We start from the raw sequence: 11,414 nt of genomic DNA, 5'->3' as shown, positions 1-11,414 counted from the left end.
GCATCATAAATCGAGCTACACAATGGTATTTTTTGCAAAATATTCGGTGGTGCAGACGGTACTTTTAGACACCATTTAAAGTTTATTTACAACTTTTCATGTTGAAGGTCATTATTTAATTTTTTTTAACTATTCTATTTGGAAAGCTGATAAAATTTCAATGCATTTTGATGTGCTATTTTATAATTTCCGTTGAGAAACAACAGAGTTATGTAGCTTTGAAAAATGGTTATTTTTTATTGACAAAAAAATCTAACCGAAGCTAACTCAAAAAATAAAAATCTTAGAAATCTGAAAAAATACATATGTTTTTAAGTCGCAAAATTGAACCAAATTTTCAATTTTGGGGAAAATCTGAAGATCCCCGGCGCAAATTGTCAGATAACAAAAAAAAAATCCCCAACATCAACCCATCCAACTGCCCTCAATTCCGCCCAGTTGTCTAATCGAGCAGAAGATGGAGAAGAATGGTAGGACGACTCGGGATGCATCAGAGATGAAGAGATTGTGGAACAAAATGGCCGCTGAGGTCAGTGAATAGGGTGTCCAAACTATGACGAGTGGTACTCGACGAAAAGTTCGAAATTTCATCAAAACAACATCGGAATAATTTTTTTAATATTTTTAGTGAAATAAAAACCCTGCATTTTGATGCTAGTGATATTTTGCTTTTCCCTTCAGCCATTTACACTATTACTTTAACTGAGTTAAATGGCCCGTTGATCACAGATCGACCAATACCAACAAAGTAAAAATCCCGTAAAAACAAAATAATGACAAGAAAAATTCATCGTAATTCTACGCTAACGTATCGGTCGTACTTTCATTGCAACATCTTCAAATTTTTTCCCTGGTTTTGGGATGAAGATAACTCGCACCTTTATAAAATATATATTTTTTATCGTTTCATCAATTTTATGCTGCAGCTAAGGGCAAAACCTAGAGTAGACAATATTTTCAAGGCATTATTTCGAAAACAATTAATACCAATAGACTTGTCTTTACTACGATTTAATCCTAATGGTCAATAAATAATAATAATAATAATAATTCATATCACTTCATAGAAAAGATAATAGAACCTACTCATTACAAATTGATCAACTATTCAATTTTTCATTTTGAAAAATGTCTACACAAACGAATCGTTTGTATTAACCGTACATTTGCTGCATTAAAGTGAAGAAAGAGTACGTCATATTCAACGCCTTAAATGAAAATTCTATGAAAACATTGTTGAAAATTAAATAAATTTCACACCTACCGACATGAAGGAATTCCTGGTTACGGGAAAAAAACCACCAGCCGTTAGAAAAGCTTTCTTCTGAGACCGCATCATCATGAATTGAATGGCATAGCTTTGCCCTCTATTTTTGAGCAGATCATACCACTGCAAATCGGCAATAGCGCGAGCTGATGAAGTACTCTTTAACAACAATAGATTATCAAAAAAAAAAATCATTTTCCTAAATTACAGTCAAACTCGAACAATTCGAATTTGATCGTACGTACCTGCGTTTCGAGTTCGGTGCCCAGCATCGAGTAAGAAAATATCTGAAACATAATCAAATTAAATGTCAACGCCATTTTCAGTATAAAAGTCTTGTCATCAAAAGCCTGTTTTGAAAGGGAAAAATATAATGTAGTTACTGCAGTCTTATTTCAAGAGAAGGTGATATTTACAATTATTAGGTTCAACAAAATCATGCATAATATCTCGATACACAAGCCATACAGCACGAAGATATACGTACTTAAAGCTTTTTCAATTTTCTTGGAGCTTCTGTAAATTTTAAAATATGAGTAAGTATGCGAATAAAAGTATTCTTGCTTTGAGATTTTGTACCTGTATGCTACTTCCTGTAGTTGAAGAATTTTCAGTATGTCCGTTCGAAATTTCGCCGAATCATGAAATTCGTGCAGCTCCTGGATCTTGATGCGAACGATTTGAAAGAGACCACAGGTTTGTTGTAACAGACAAAATTTGAAGCAGTCAAGTGCAACAAAATCCAATGTCATAGAAAAATTTATCACCATGAGTGAAATCGATATGGCCAGCCAGATCCAAAAATTTGATCGATAGTCGAAGAAAACGTAACTGCAAATACAACACAAACGTTTAGAAAGAAACCAACATTAACCACACCGTTCTCAAACATACTCAACGTGTATGACAACCGGGAATGCCGGATTAGAATCACTTAAAATGTATACCGCTGTTGTCATCAGGACTGGAACAACCGAGTAAAATACGTAAGCTCCTACGTAAGCCACAAAATACCATTTAAAAAGAAGATCCGGCGACTTCTCTAGCCACATAAGTTGTTTATAAACGGCTTGAGAGGAATCCTTACGAAGAGCGTCCATAGTTGCCTCAATGTTGTAGAATACCTCTTTCAGCAGCTCCTGATAGGAAATGATGATAAAAAGTTGAATTCCACCTCTTGTGAGGAACACAACTTCAATGAGGCCGCGGATGGTTCCCTTCATATCGTTACTGTTGCGATAGATGTACGCTAGCTCTGGCATAAAAAACCACCAAAAGTAAAGGCAACTCTTGACTTTGGCTCGTAACATCCGATTCTTACCGGAGGTAGGGGTATTTCCACTCCAAAGACCCATGATACCCATTAACCGGATGATAGAGTGCATCATTTTGAGCGAAAAGTTAGAATTCCTATGAAGTTCTTTGTTCTGCTGGTGGTGCTTAAAGCTTATAAATGGGATTCCAAAAAGAATGTAAAAATGAATTGATAGATTGACAGATTGATTCAAATACTTTTTTTTTGTTTATTTGTGACACTTTACCAACGCTTTGGCATTCGTGTCAATGATTCAAATACTGTTAGAACGTTTTGATTAAATTAAAAATGATTTCTAGATACGCTAAACTCGTACTTCTCAATTGTCATTCAATTTCTTCAATTGTCAAGAGACTATCAAAAGTACAAACAATTACCACTGACTGTACTGACATGACTATTAGAACAAAATTCCGTTCATTCTTTGGCAACCGTCGACATTATGCGACACTTTAATATGTTTTGATACTCACAACTCACCATTTGTGAGTCTATTTGGTTCAATACGTGTACTGAATCAAAGCAATCGAAATATTCCCTTCAACGCAACCACGGTATAACTTCGAAAAGTTCAGATCTCGGTATTCCGACAGCAAATTACTATCTCCTTCAAAAAGTGTTTTCGATTGAAACTCAATCGAACCAGTATTTCCGGAAACTTTTCCAACCAATCAAGCTGGTCAAGCGATCTTTTCGCTCTTAAAAGGTACTCTCGACATCGTAGAATTTGTCGTACAGTTGTCGCTGAAATCGTACTATTATATACATCTGTATCAGTCTTTTGAACAAAAGTACGGTCTCGATTGTACTGGTTACCATTTCCTTGAAATCGTGACTATTCCGATACATAAAGCCGCATTCTGGGACAGTAAACCGTAAACAGAAACTAAGAAACGCCATGGCCTTGGCCTGGTACATCTTCCGTTTAATGGGTTTGGTGGAATCTCCAACCCAGAGGCCCAATACAGTCAATAGACGTACTACTGTTTTCATCATTTTGGCAAAAGTTAGTGGCAAGATTGTGGAGGTCGCTGTAATAATGTTGTTTTATAAGCTCACTTTTTGAAAATTCTTTCCCGTCCGTCGTCGAGTGATTGAAAGCTTTTTGATTTCCTTGTAGGGGAGAACCCACTGCGACCAGTAGTGGATCTATTGTGGTAATTAGCCCGCGTTACTGTATGCTGTCAGACTCACCTGCACAATTGATTGAAGTAACAGTTGATTGCTGATTGAATATCTTGTCCTTATCGGGTATTTTATCAAAAATGTAGGGGAGAATGAGGATACTTGATCCCTGGGGATACTTGATTCCTTAGCTATATCTCGAAACTGGAATGTCTTACAAAGATCAAATGTTCTAGAAAAATGTGCCAAAATGAGCAAAACAACAATGCTTGTAGTTTAAAATTTTTTAACAAAACAATTGTATGAGTAATTGAACTTTGTTTGAAAAATTTTACAAAATGTAACTTGAAGATCTTTTTTCATCACTTTAAAATGTTCCTTACATGGAAAAAATATGAAAAAAATATTTGTTCCAATGTATCAATCATTCGAGCGTAAAATGAACTTCATAATGCCATATTTTCAAAGCAATGGAAAACTCTCAACTTTTTTCAGAAAAAGTTTTCTAAAATGTTGATTATGGGTACAATTGATCCCCTAGAGTTGGGTATAATTGATCCCCCTTCCAAACGGCATATTCTTCTTCTGAATTGATCGTTATGATTGCTGATTACGAAATTACTAATATTTATCCAAAAACTAATATTTATCAAACAATTGTTTGAAGAAAAGAGCAAAAATAAATAATTTTATCTTATTTAAAAAAAAAGCGCCTTTAAATATGCAATGTTATTAGCGTTGAGACAAAGTTATAGAATTTTCTTCTTATGTCTGTTATAAATTGTGAAATGAGAACAAACATGACCAAAATAGTCAATTAACATTCTATCTTGGGGTTTTGTTTGATTTTTATACAAGGATTAGAGCTTCCTGAATAAAACATCAAGGCTCCTTCAATAGGGGATCAAGTCTCCCCTAACTTCAGGAAAATCGCAATTTTTTTACTCCCACGAAAATGCTTCTAGTTCATCAACGGGTTCAAGTATCGTTCTAATTTTTGCAGCATGAAAACTTGAAGTTACAAGCTGTCAGAAAATGTCAAAGACAGCGAGTTGCTAAATTTTTCCAAAAAGATATGGTGAAAATAAGAAAAGGGGATCAAGTATCCCCACTCTCCCCTATAATCTGCATAGAGAGCGTATGTGCAACCAAATGTCTTGTGCGCCTATTAACTTTTTCCCAAGTATACGCTCTCTTCGATTGAGGAGGGCACAGCAGTTGCTTAGAAGGGGCTCTGCAGTTTCTTTTTCGAACCTACAGTTATCGATTCGAATAGTGTTTAACCTTTTGAGACAATGGCCTGTCAAGAAACCTCTGTAAGTACATAACTCGTGCTTAGTTAAGATCAACATGTTTTTGAAGAGTAGTGCGCTTGGTTCAAAGAATCTTTTTGCCTGAGTTGGAAACAATAGAGGTGCTTTCCCAGTTCTTAAGCTCTATAGTCAAGAAGGCACTCCTCGATACTCCGCAGAAAGGTTCAGGCTCTGAATCTTAGTCCTCCCAGGCTTGCAAAAATGGTCCCATCTATTAGCATTGAGAAAAAAGCAAACATTATTTAATTTATAGAAAAGAAAAGTAATATAAGAGATTAATTATGTGTCTGGTTCAATATGAATTATTATTTATTTATTATTTCATAAATAATAAAGTTGAAATTCGACAAAAGATTTCTGAATAATACATTAATTTATACCTAACACCCCTCGAATGGATGAACTCCACTTTTCCTTACGGATCAGATTTTTTCCATAAATTTCACTCATAACGAAGCATTTCAAACCCGTATTCGTTCGAACATTGGCAACTTCAGTACCTACTTCCGGAAATACTGAAAATTCGAATAGCTTCCAAATACCGAATTTGACCTCTTTGTCAAAGTAGAGTAATTGCATGAAGGTTACCCAGACACCTCTTAAGAATTTAAGGGAATAAGAAATAGGCATTTAAAAGCAACTCGATAGCAACATTCCACATCTTCAAATATTCCACCCTTCCATTATACTCATGATTGATATCCGAATCTCTAAATTTGTATTATCATCGAAATATATTCAAAATTAATGTAAGGTACACCGGGGTAAGTGGGGACGATTTTTCGTATAGTTCAACTTTAAAAAATCATTGAAAAATCAGCAGTGGATCAATTTTGATAAAATCGCGTTCAATGTGATGCAGAACATGTTGTTCACAAATGCTGAAGAGATGAGCTTGATAGACGTAAAGCGAAAAAAGTTAACATGTAAATTGTTATGGACTACTGGTGTCTTCACTTACCCCGCCTTATGGGGTAAGTGGGGACGGTAGATTTTCCCTTTGATTCCTCAGGAAATTTTCAACAAATTTGTGCTTTTACGGTTGAACGCGTTACTTTATTGCTCGAACAGTCCGAAATTTTGAAAAAAAGTTCATGGTACTATGAATAAGGCATCTTTCAATGATTATTGTGTGTAATCCGATATTATCGAAAATATATACTTAATTTAGAAAAAAAACAAGTACTTTTCCCAACTTTTCATGATCTGAATGCTAAATAAAGCTAAATTGTATTGAATGAAGGAGAGAAAATTGAAAAAAATGTGTAAACATCAAGTATGTATAAAGCCGTCCCCGCTTTCCCCAGGTAGGGTTTGGAGACAAAGTTTTAGATTTTTGCAAATAAATTTTCTAAGCGTGTAGGAAAAAGAGAGAAATAAAAGTACCGGTAACGACATCTAGTGGCTCTTAGCTGAGATGCGAAAATTGCGTCGTTTATTTATTTCAAAATCACGGTTGGTATTTTACGCACGGTGGGGTCTCCAGCCTGAACTCTGGTTCTCTGTGTCTCTACTAGGATTTAATCCTAATGATCAATATTGAACAACATTCATATCACTTCATAGGAAAGATAATAGTACCTACTCATAACAAATTGATCAACTATACAATATCTCATTTTGAAAAATGTCAACACAATCGAATCCTTAGCATTAACCATTAAACATTTGCTGCATAAGAGTGAAGTAAGAGTACGTCATTTTCAAGGCCTGAAATTAAAACTCTTTGAAAACATTATTGAATATTTAAACAAAATTCACACCTACCGACATGAAGGAACTCCTGGTTACGGGGAAAAAACCGCCAGCCGTTAGAAAAGCTTTCTTCTGAGCCCGCATCATCATGAATTGAATGGCAAAGCTTTGCTCTCTATTTTTGAGCAGATCATACCACTGCGAATCGGCAATAGCACTAGCTGATGAAGTACTCTTTAACAATAATAAATGTTCAAAAGAAAAATCATTTTCCTTGATTTCAGTCAAACTCGAACATTTCGAATTTGGTCGCACGTACCTGCGTTTCGAGTTCGGTGCCCAGCATCGAGTAAAAAAATATCTGAACCAAAATCAAATTAAATGTCAACGACATTTTCATTAAAAGAAGCTTGTCATCAAAAGCCTGTTTTGAAGAAAAAAAATCTATTAGCTGCAGTCTTTTTAAGGAGAAGGCAATATTTACAATTGTTAGGTTCAACAAAATCATGCATAATATCTCGATACACAAGCCATATAGCACGAAGATATACGTACTGAAAGCTTTTTCAATTTTTTTGGAGCTTCTGAAATTTTTTAAATAAAGGTAAGTATGCGAATGAAAGTATTCTTTCTTTAAGATTTTATACCTGTATGCAACTTCCTGTAGTCGAAGAATCTTCAGTATATCGATCCGAAATTTCGCCGAATCATGAAATTGGTGCAGCTCCAGGATCTTGATGCGAACGATTTGAAAAAGACCACAGGTTTGTTGCAACAGACAAAACTTGAAGCAGTCTAGTGCAACAAAATCCAACGTCATAAAAAATTGTATCACCATGATTGGAATCGATATGGTCAACCAGTTCCAAAAATTTGATCGATAGTCGAAGAAAATGTAACTGCAATTACAACTCCAACGTTTAGAAAGAAACAAACATTTGCCAAACCGCTTTCAAACTTACTCAACGTGCAAGAAAGTCGGGAGTGCCGGATTAGAATCACTTAAAATGTATATCACTGTTGTCATCAGGACTGGGAAAACCGTGTAAAGTCCCCAAGCTCCCACGTAAGCTACTAAATACCATTTAAAAAGTACCTCCGGAGACTTTTCTAGCCACATCAGCTGTTTATAAACGTCTTGAGTGGAATCCTTACGAAGATCATCCATAGTTGCCTCGATATCGTAGAATATCTCTCTCAGCAGATCCTGATAGGAAGTGACGATAAAAAGTTGAATTCCACCTCTTGTGAGAAACACAGATTCAATGAAGCCAGTTATGATTCCTTTCAAATCGTGACTGTTGCGATAGATGTACGCTAGCTCTGGCATAAAAAACCACCAAAAGTAAAGCCAACTCTTGACTTTGGCTCGTAACATCCGATTCTTACCGGAGGTAGAGGTATTTCCACTCCAAAGACCCATGATACCCATTAACCGGATGATAGAGTGCATCATTTTGAGCGAAAAGTTAGAATACCTGTGAGGTTCTATGTTCTGCTGGTGGTGCTTAAAGCTTGAAAATGGGATTCCAAAAAGAATGTAAGAAATGCATTGATAGATTGACAGATTGATTTAAATCCTGTTTGAACGTTTTAATTAAATTAAAAATGATTTCTAGATACGCTAAACTCGTACATCTCAGTTGTCAGGAGTCTTGACAAAAGTACAAACAATTACCACTGACTGTACTGACATGACTCTTAGAACAAACTTTCGTTCATTTTTTGACTGAAAAGCCAGCTACCGTCGACATTACGTGACACTTTAATATGAGTTGTGACTCACAACTCACAACTCATCATTTGTGAGCCTATTTGGTACAATAAGTCTACTGAACCATAGCAATCGAAAGAAGATGAACAAGGAGGAGTGCCTGAGAAAACGTTTTCTTCCGCTGGTGATTTATTCCCAAACAAAGTGTCGCAAAAAAATTTAGAAACCTCATCTAACCTACATATTTTCAATCATATTTCTGATTGATTCTCGACCTACTATAAATATTGAACTTTCAACTGTATATATGATGCACAATCTGATTGATTTTTTGCATTCAACAATACATATGATAGATTCAACTATGACCGTATGATTGATTTCATGCATTCATCTATAAATATAATAGATTCAACTGTAATTGTATGATTGATTCTACGCATTCAATAATAAGTTTAGTAGAATCAACTATACTAATATGATTGATTGAACTATGGATATTGTAGAATCAACTATATCTTTATATTTGTTATTTTGCATTTAACTATACTTATATGATGCTGTGTTAAGGTCTGTTCCACAGCGACATTAAGAAAATCCCGTTTTTATTACTTTTAATATATTTATTGAAATCACTCATTCGAGTAAACCGATTTAGATAGATGCATGTAAAGGGTGATACGGTCAAAATTTGGTCAAGGGAAAACGCTTGTAAATCGGTGAAATAGTTTATTAAAAAAATCAAATTAAATTTCTTTTTCAAGTTTAATTAGTATAAAGTTCAGGAAAAATATTCAGTTAGGCTTCCGCTTTTCAGAATCCGAATTGCCAGGCCTTACGCTTAACCCCTGCCATCAGATTTGGTACAGCCACCTTGTCCACCTTCTTTGCCGCAGAAAGCCAGTTTGCCTTGAACTGCTGCTCGTCCTTAGCAGTTTTTTTGGTCTTTTTTAGGTTCCGCTTGACAATAGCCCAGTATTTCTCAATTGGGCGGAGCTCTGGCGTGTTGGGAGGGTTCTTGTCCTTGGGAACCACCTGCACGTTGTTGGCGCTGTACCACTCCATGGCTTTTTTTTACCGTAATAGCAAGATGACAAATCCGGCCAAAACAGTACGGAACAACCGTGTTTCTTCAGGAAAGGCAGCAGACGTTTATTCAAACACTCTTTCACGTAAATTTCTTGGTTGACAGTCCCGGAAGCTATGAAAATGCTGCTTTTCAAGCCAGAAATATCTGGCTTGCCAAACCAGATATTTCTTCGCAAACTTTGACAGTTTCATGTGCTTGAAAATATCTGCTACCTTTCCCCTTCCTTTTGCCGTATAAAACTCCTGTCCCGGAAGCTGCTTGTAGTCGGCTTTGACGTAGGTTTCGTCGTCCATTACCACGCAGTCAAACTTCGTCAGCATCGTCGTGTATAGCCTCCGGGATTGCGCTTTGGCCGTCGTATTTTTTTTATTATTGCGATTTGGAGTCACTACCTTCTTGTAAGTCGATAGTCCGGCTCGTTTTTTAGCTCGATGCACGGTTGTAGACGATACACCCAGCTTATTTGCCAGCATCTCGGGGAGAGAGGTTAGGGTTTCGTTTGAAACTACCGGCAACTCTCTTTGTCGTCTCAGCGGCTTCCGGTTTTCGATTTCCCCCCGATCCAGACTTCCTGGCTGTCGACAAACGTTCCCCAAACACTTTAATTACATTTGAAACGGTTGATTTGGCAACTTCAGCGATTTTGCCAGCTTTGCGTGCGAGTAGCTCGGATTTTCGCGAAGCGCGAGCAAAATTTTGAAATCTCCCTTGGACGGCATTTTGACAACTGAAGAGTGAATTCCAAAATCAAAATAGGAGCAACATTCTCCAAAATAAGGGGTGTTCTAGTTTTTTAAATACAAAATTGAAAGAAATACGTCAAGTTCATATTGACCAAATTTTGACTGTATCACCCTTAATCATAGGAAGATATCTAGTCAGGTGTTTGGTCTATGAGACCAGTGAGCACAGAAGGATTCCGACTCTGGTAAGTGCACGGTATTCCGGAGGCCTGCCGGAAGATTCCAGTTCTGGACCAGTCGGCGCATTCGGCTCCAAATTATCGATCCTACGAATGATTTCCTGCAAAACAAAGTCTCATTTATCACTTATTTGCTGTGCATTTGCTCGAAGATGAATTTATATGTGTATCTATCATATTTATAGTTGATGCCTAAAACCAATCATACAATTATAGTTAAAATTAACATATTTAAAGTTAAATCAATTATTCCATTACAGTTGAATCTATTATAAATATAGTTGATTGTGTAAGGTCAATCAGCAGTTTGTAGTTGAAGCCATCGTATTTATAGTTGAATGCCAAAAAATCAACTACACTTCGATAATTGGTATAACAAGCTGAAATAATTGGAACAACTGTCATCTTTTTTCTCCGTAACTAAGATTTAACTTGTGTCCTATTTATGATTTAATCATGATATAAATGACTATTGATTGCTTTTGAACATTTAAATAAAGAAAAATTGAAGAAAGTCAATGTTCACGGAATCCAAAAATCGTTATCCTTCGATAGAATTAGCGGAACACCCGTGAGAGAGATTTTCATCCACAATAACACTGTACTAGCACTTATCAATTGAAATTTCGCTCTCGATAAGTTGTGAATTCCGATTCAAATTTATCGTCTTTTAGAGCACCTGTACCCGTGTCTATTCTTGGGTCTAATTTATACAAGAATTAAACCAAAGAAATAAGATCCCATCCAGTGCAAAAACTGGCAACCCCACTCGTGTTCCATAAACTGTCAAACGGTTTAGAACTGCGTCAAATTGGATCCAAATCTCATCAGTTTTGGATCAATCCTTTTACCGGTTCTAAAAAATGTTGAGATGAAACTGGTATAATGGAAAACGGCTGCGGTTGCTTGGGTCGAAATTTGGGTCTAAACCGGCTGTTTGGACCACGGATACAGGTGCTCTTAAGGATAAGTT

The 11,414-nt window shown here is 36.1% G+C and overlaps 1 protein-coding gene across 1 annotated transcript; it reads right to left on the bottom strand.

Moving 5' to 3' along the window:
* Positions 1-1,154: 1,154 nt before the first annotated feature.
* Positions 1,155-2,655, bottom strand: LOC129738198 (odorant receptor 49b-like). The gene is made up of 7 exons (XM_055729388.1): positions 2,589-2,655; positions 2,162-2,522; positions 1,847-2,098; positions 1,684-1,783; positions 1,513-1,617; positions 1,265-1,426; positions 1,155-1,208 (listed from the first exon to the last, which is right to left on the bottom strand). The coding sequence occupies exons 1-7, from the start codon at positions 2,653-2,655 to the stop codon at positions 1,155-1,157; spliced, it is 1,101 nt and encodes a 366-aa protein (XP_055585363.1).
* Positions 2,656-11,414: the final 8,759 nt, after the last annotated feature.

Source organism: Uranotaenia lowii, chromosome 1 (genome assembly GCF_029784155.1).
Source record: "Uranotaenia lowii strain MFRU-FL chromosome 1, ASM2978415v1, whole genome shotgun sequence".
Lineage (NCBI taxonomy): Eukaryota > Metazoa > Arthropoda > Insecta > Diptera > Culicidae > Uranotaenia > Uranotaenia lowii.
The sequence above is the reverse complement of the archived record's forward strand: the minus strand, read 5'-3'. Positions and strand labels throughout refer to the sequence as shown.

Coding starts and splice junctions, on each gene's coding strand:
- LOC129738198 (XM_055729388.1), bottom strand. CDS start 2,655: ATGATGCACTCTATCATCCGGTTAATGGGTATCATGGGTCTTTGGAGT. Junction 2,099..2,161: donor CCGGTTGTCATACACGTTGA/GTATGTTTGAGA, acceptor TTGTATTTGCAG/TTACGTTTTCTTCGACTATC. Junction 1,618..1,683: donor TTTTGTTGAACCTAATAATT/GTAAATATCACC, acceptor CTTTCAAAACAG/GCTTTTGATGACAAGACTTT.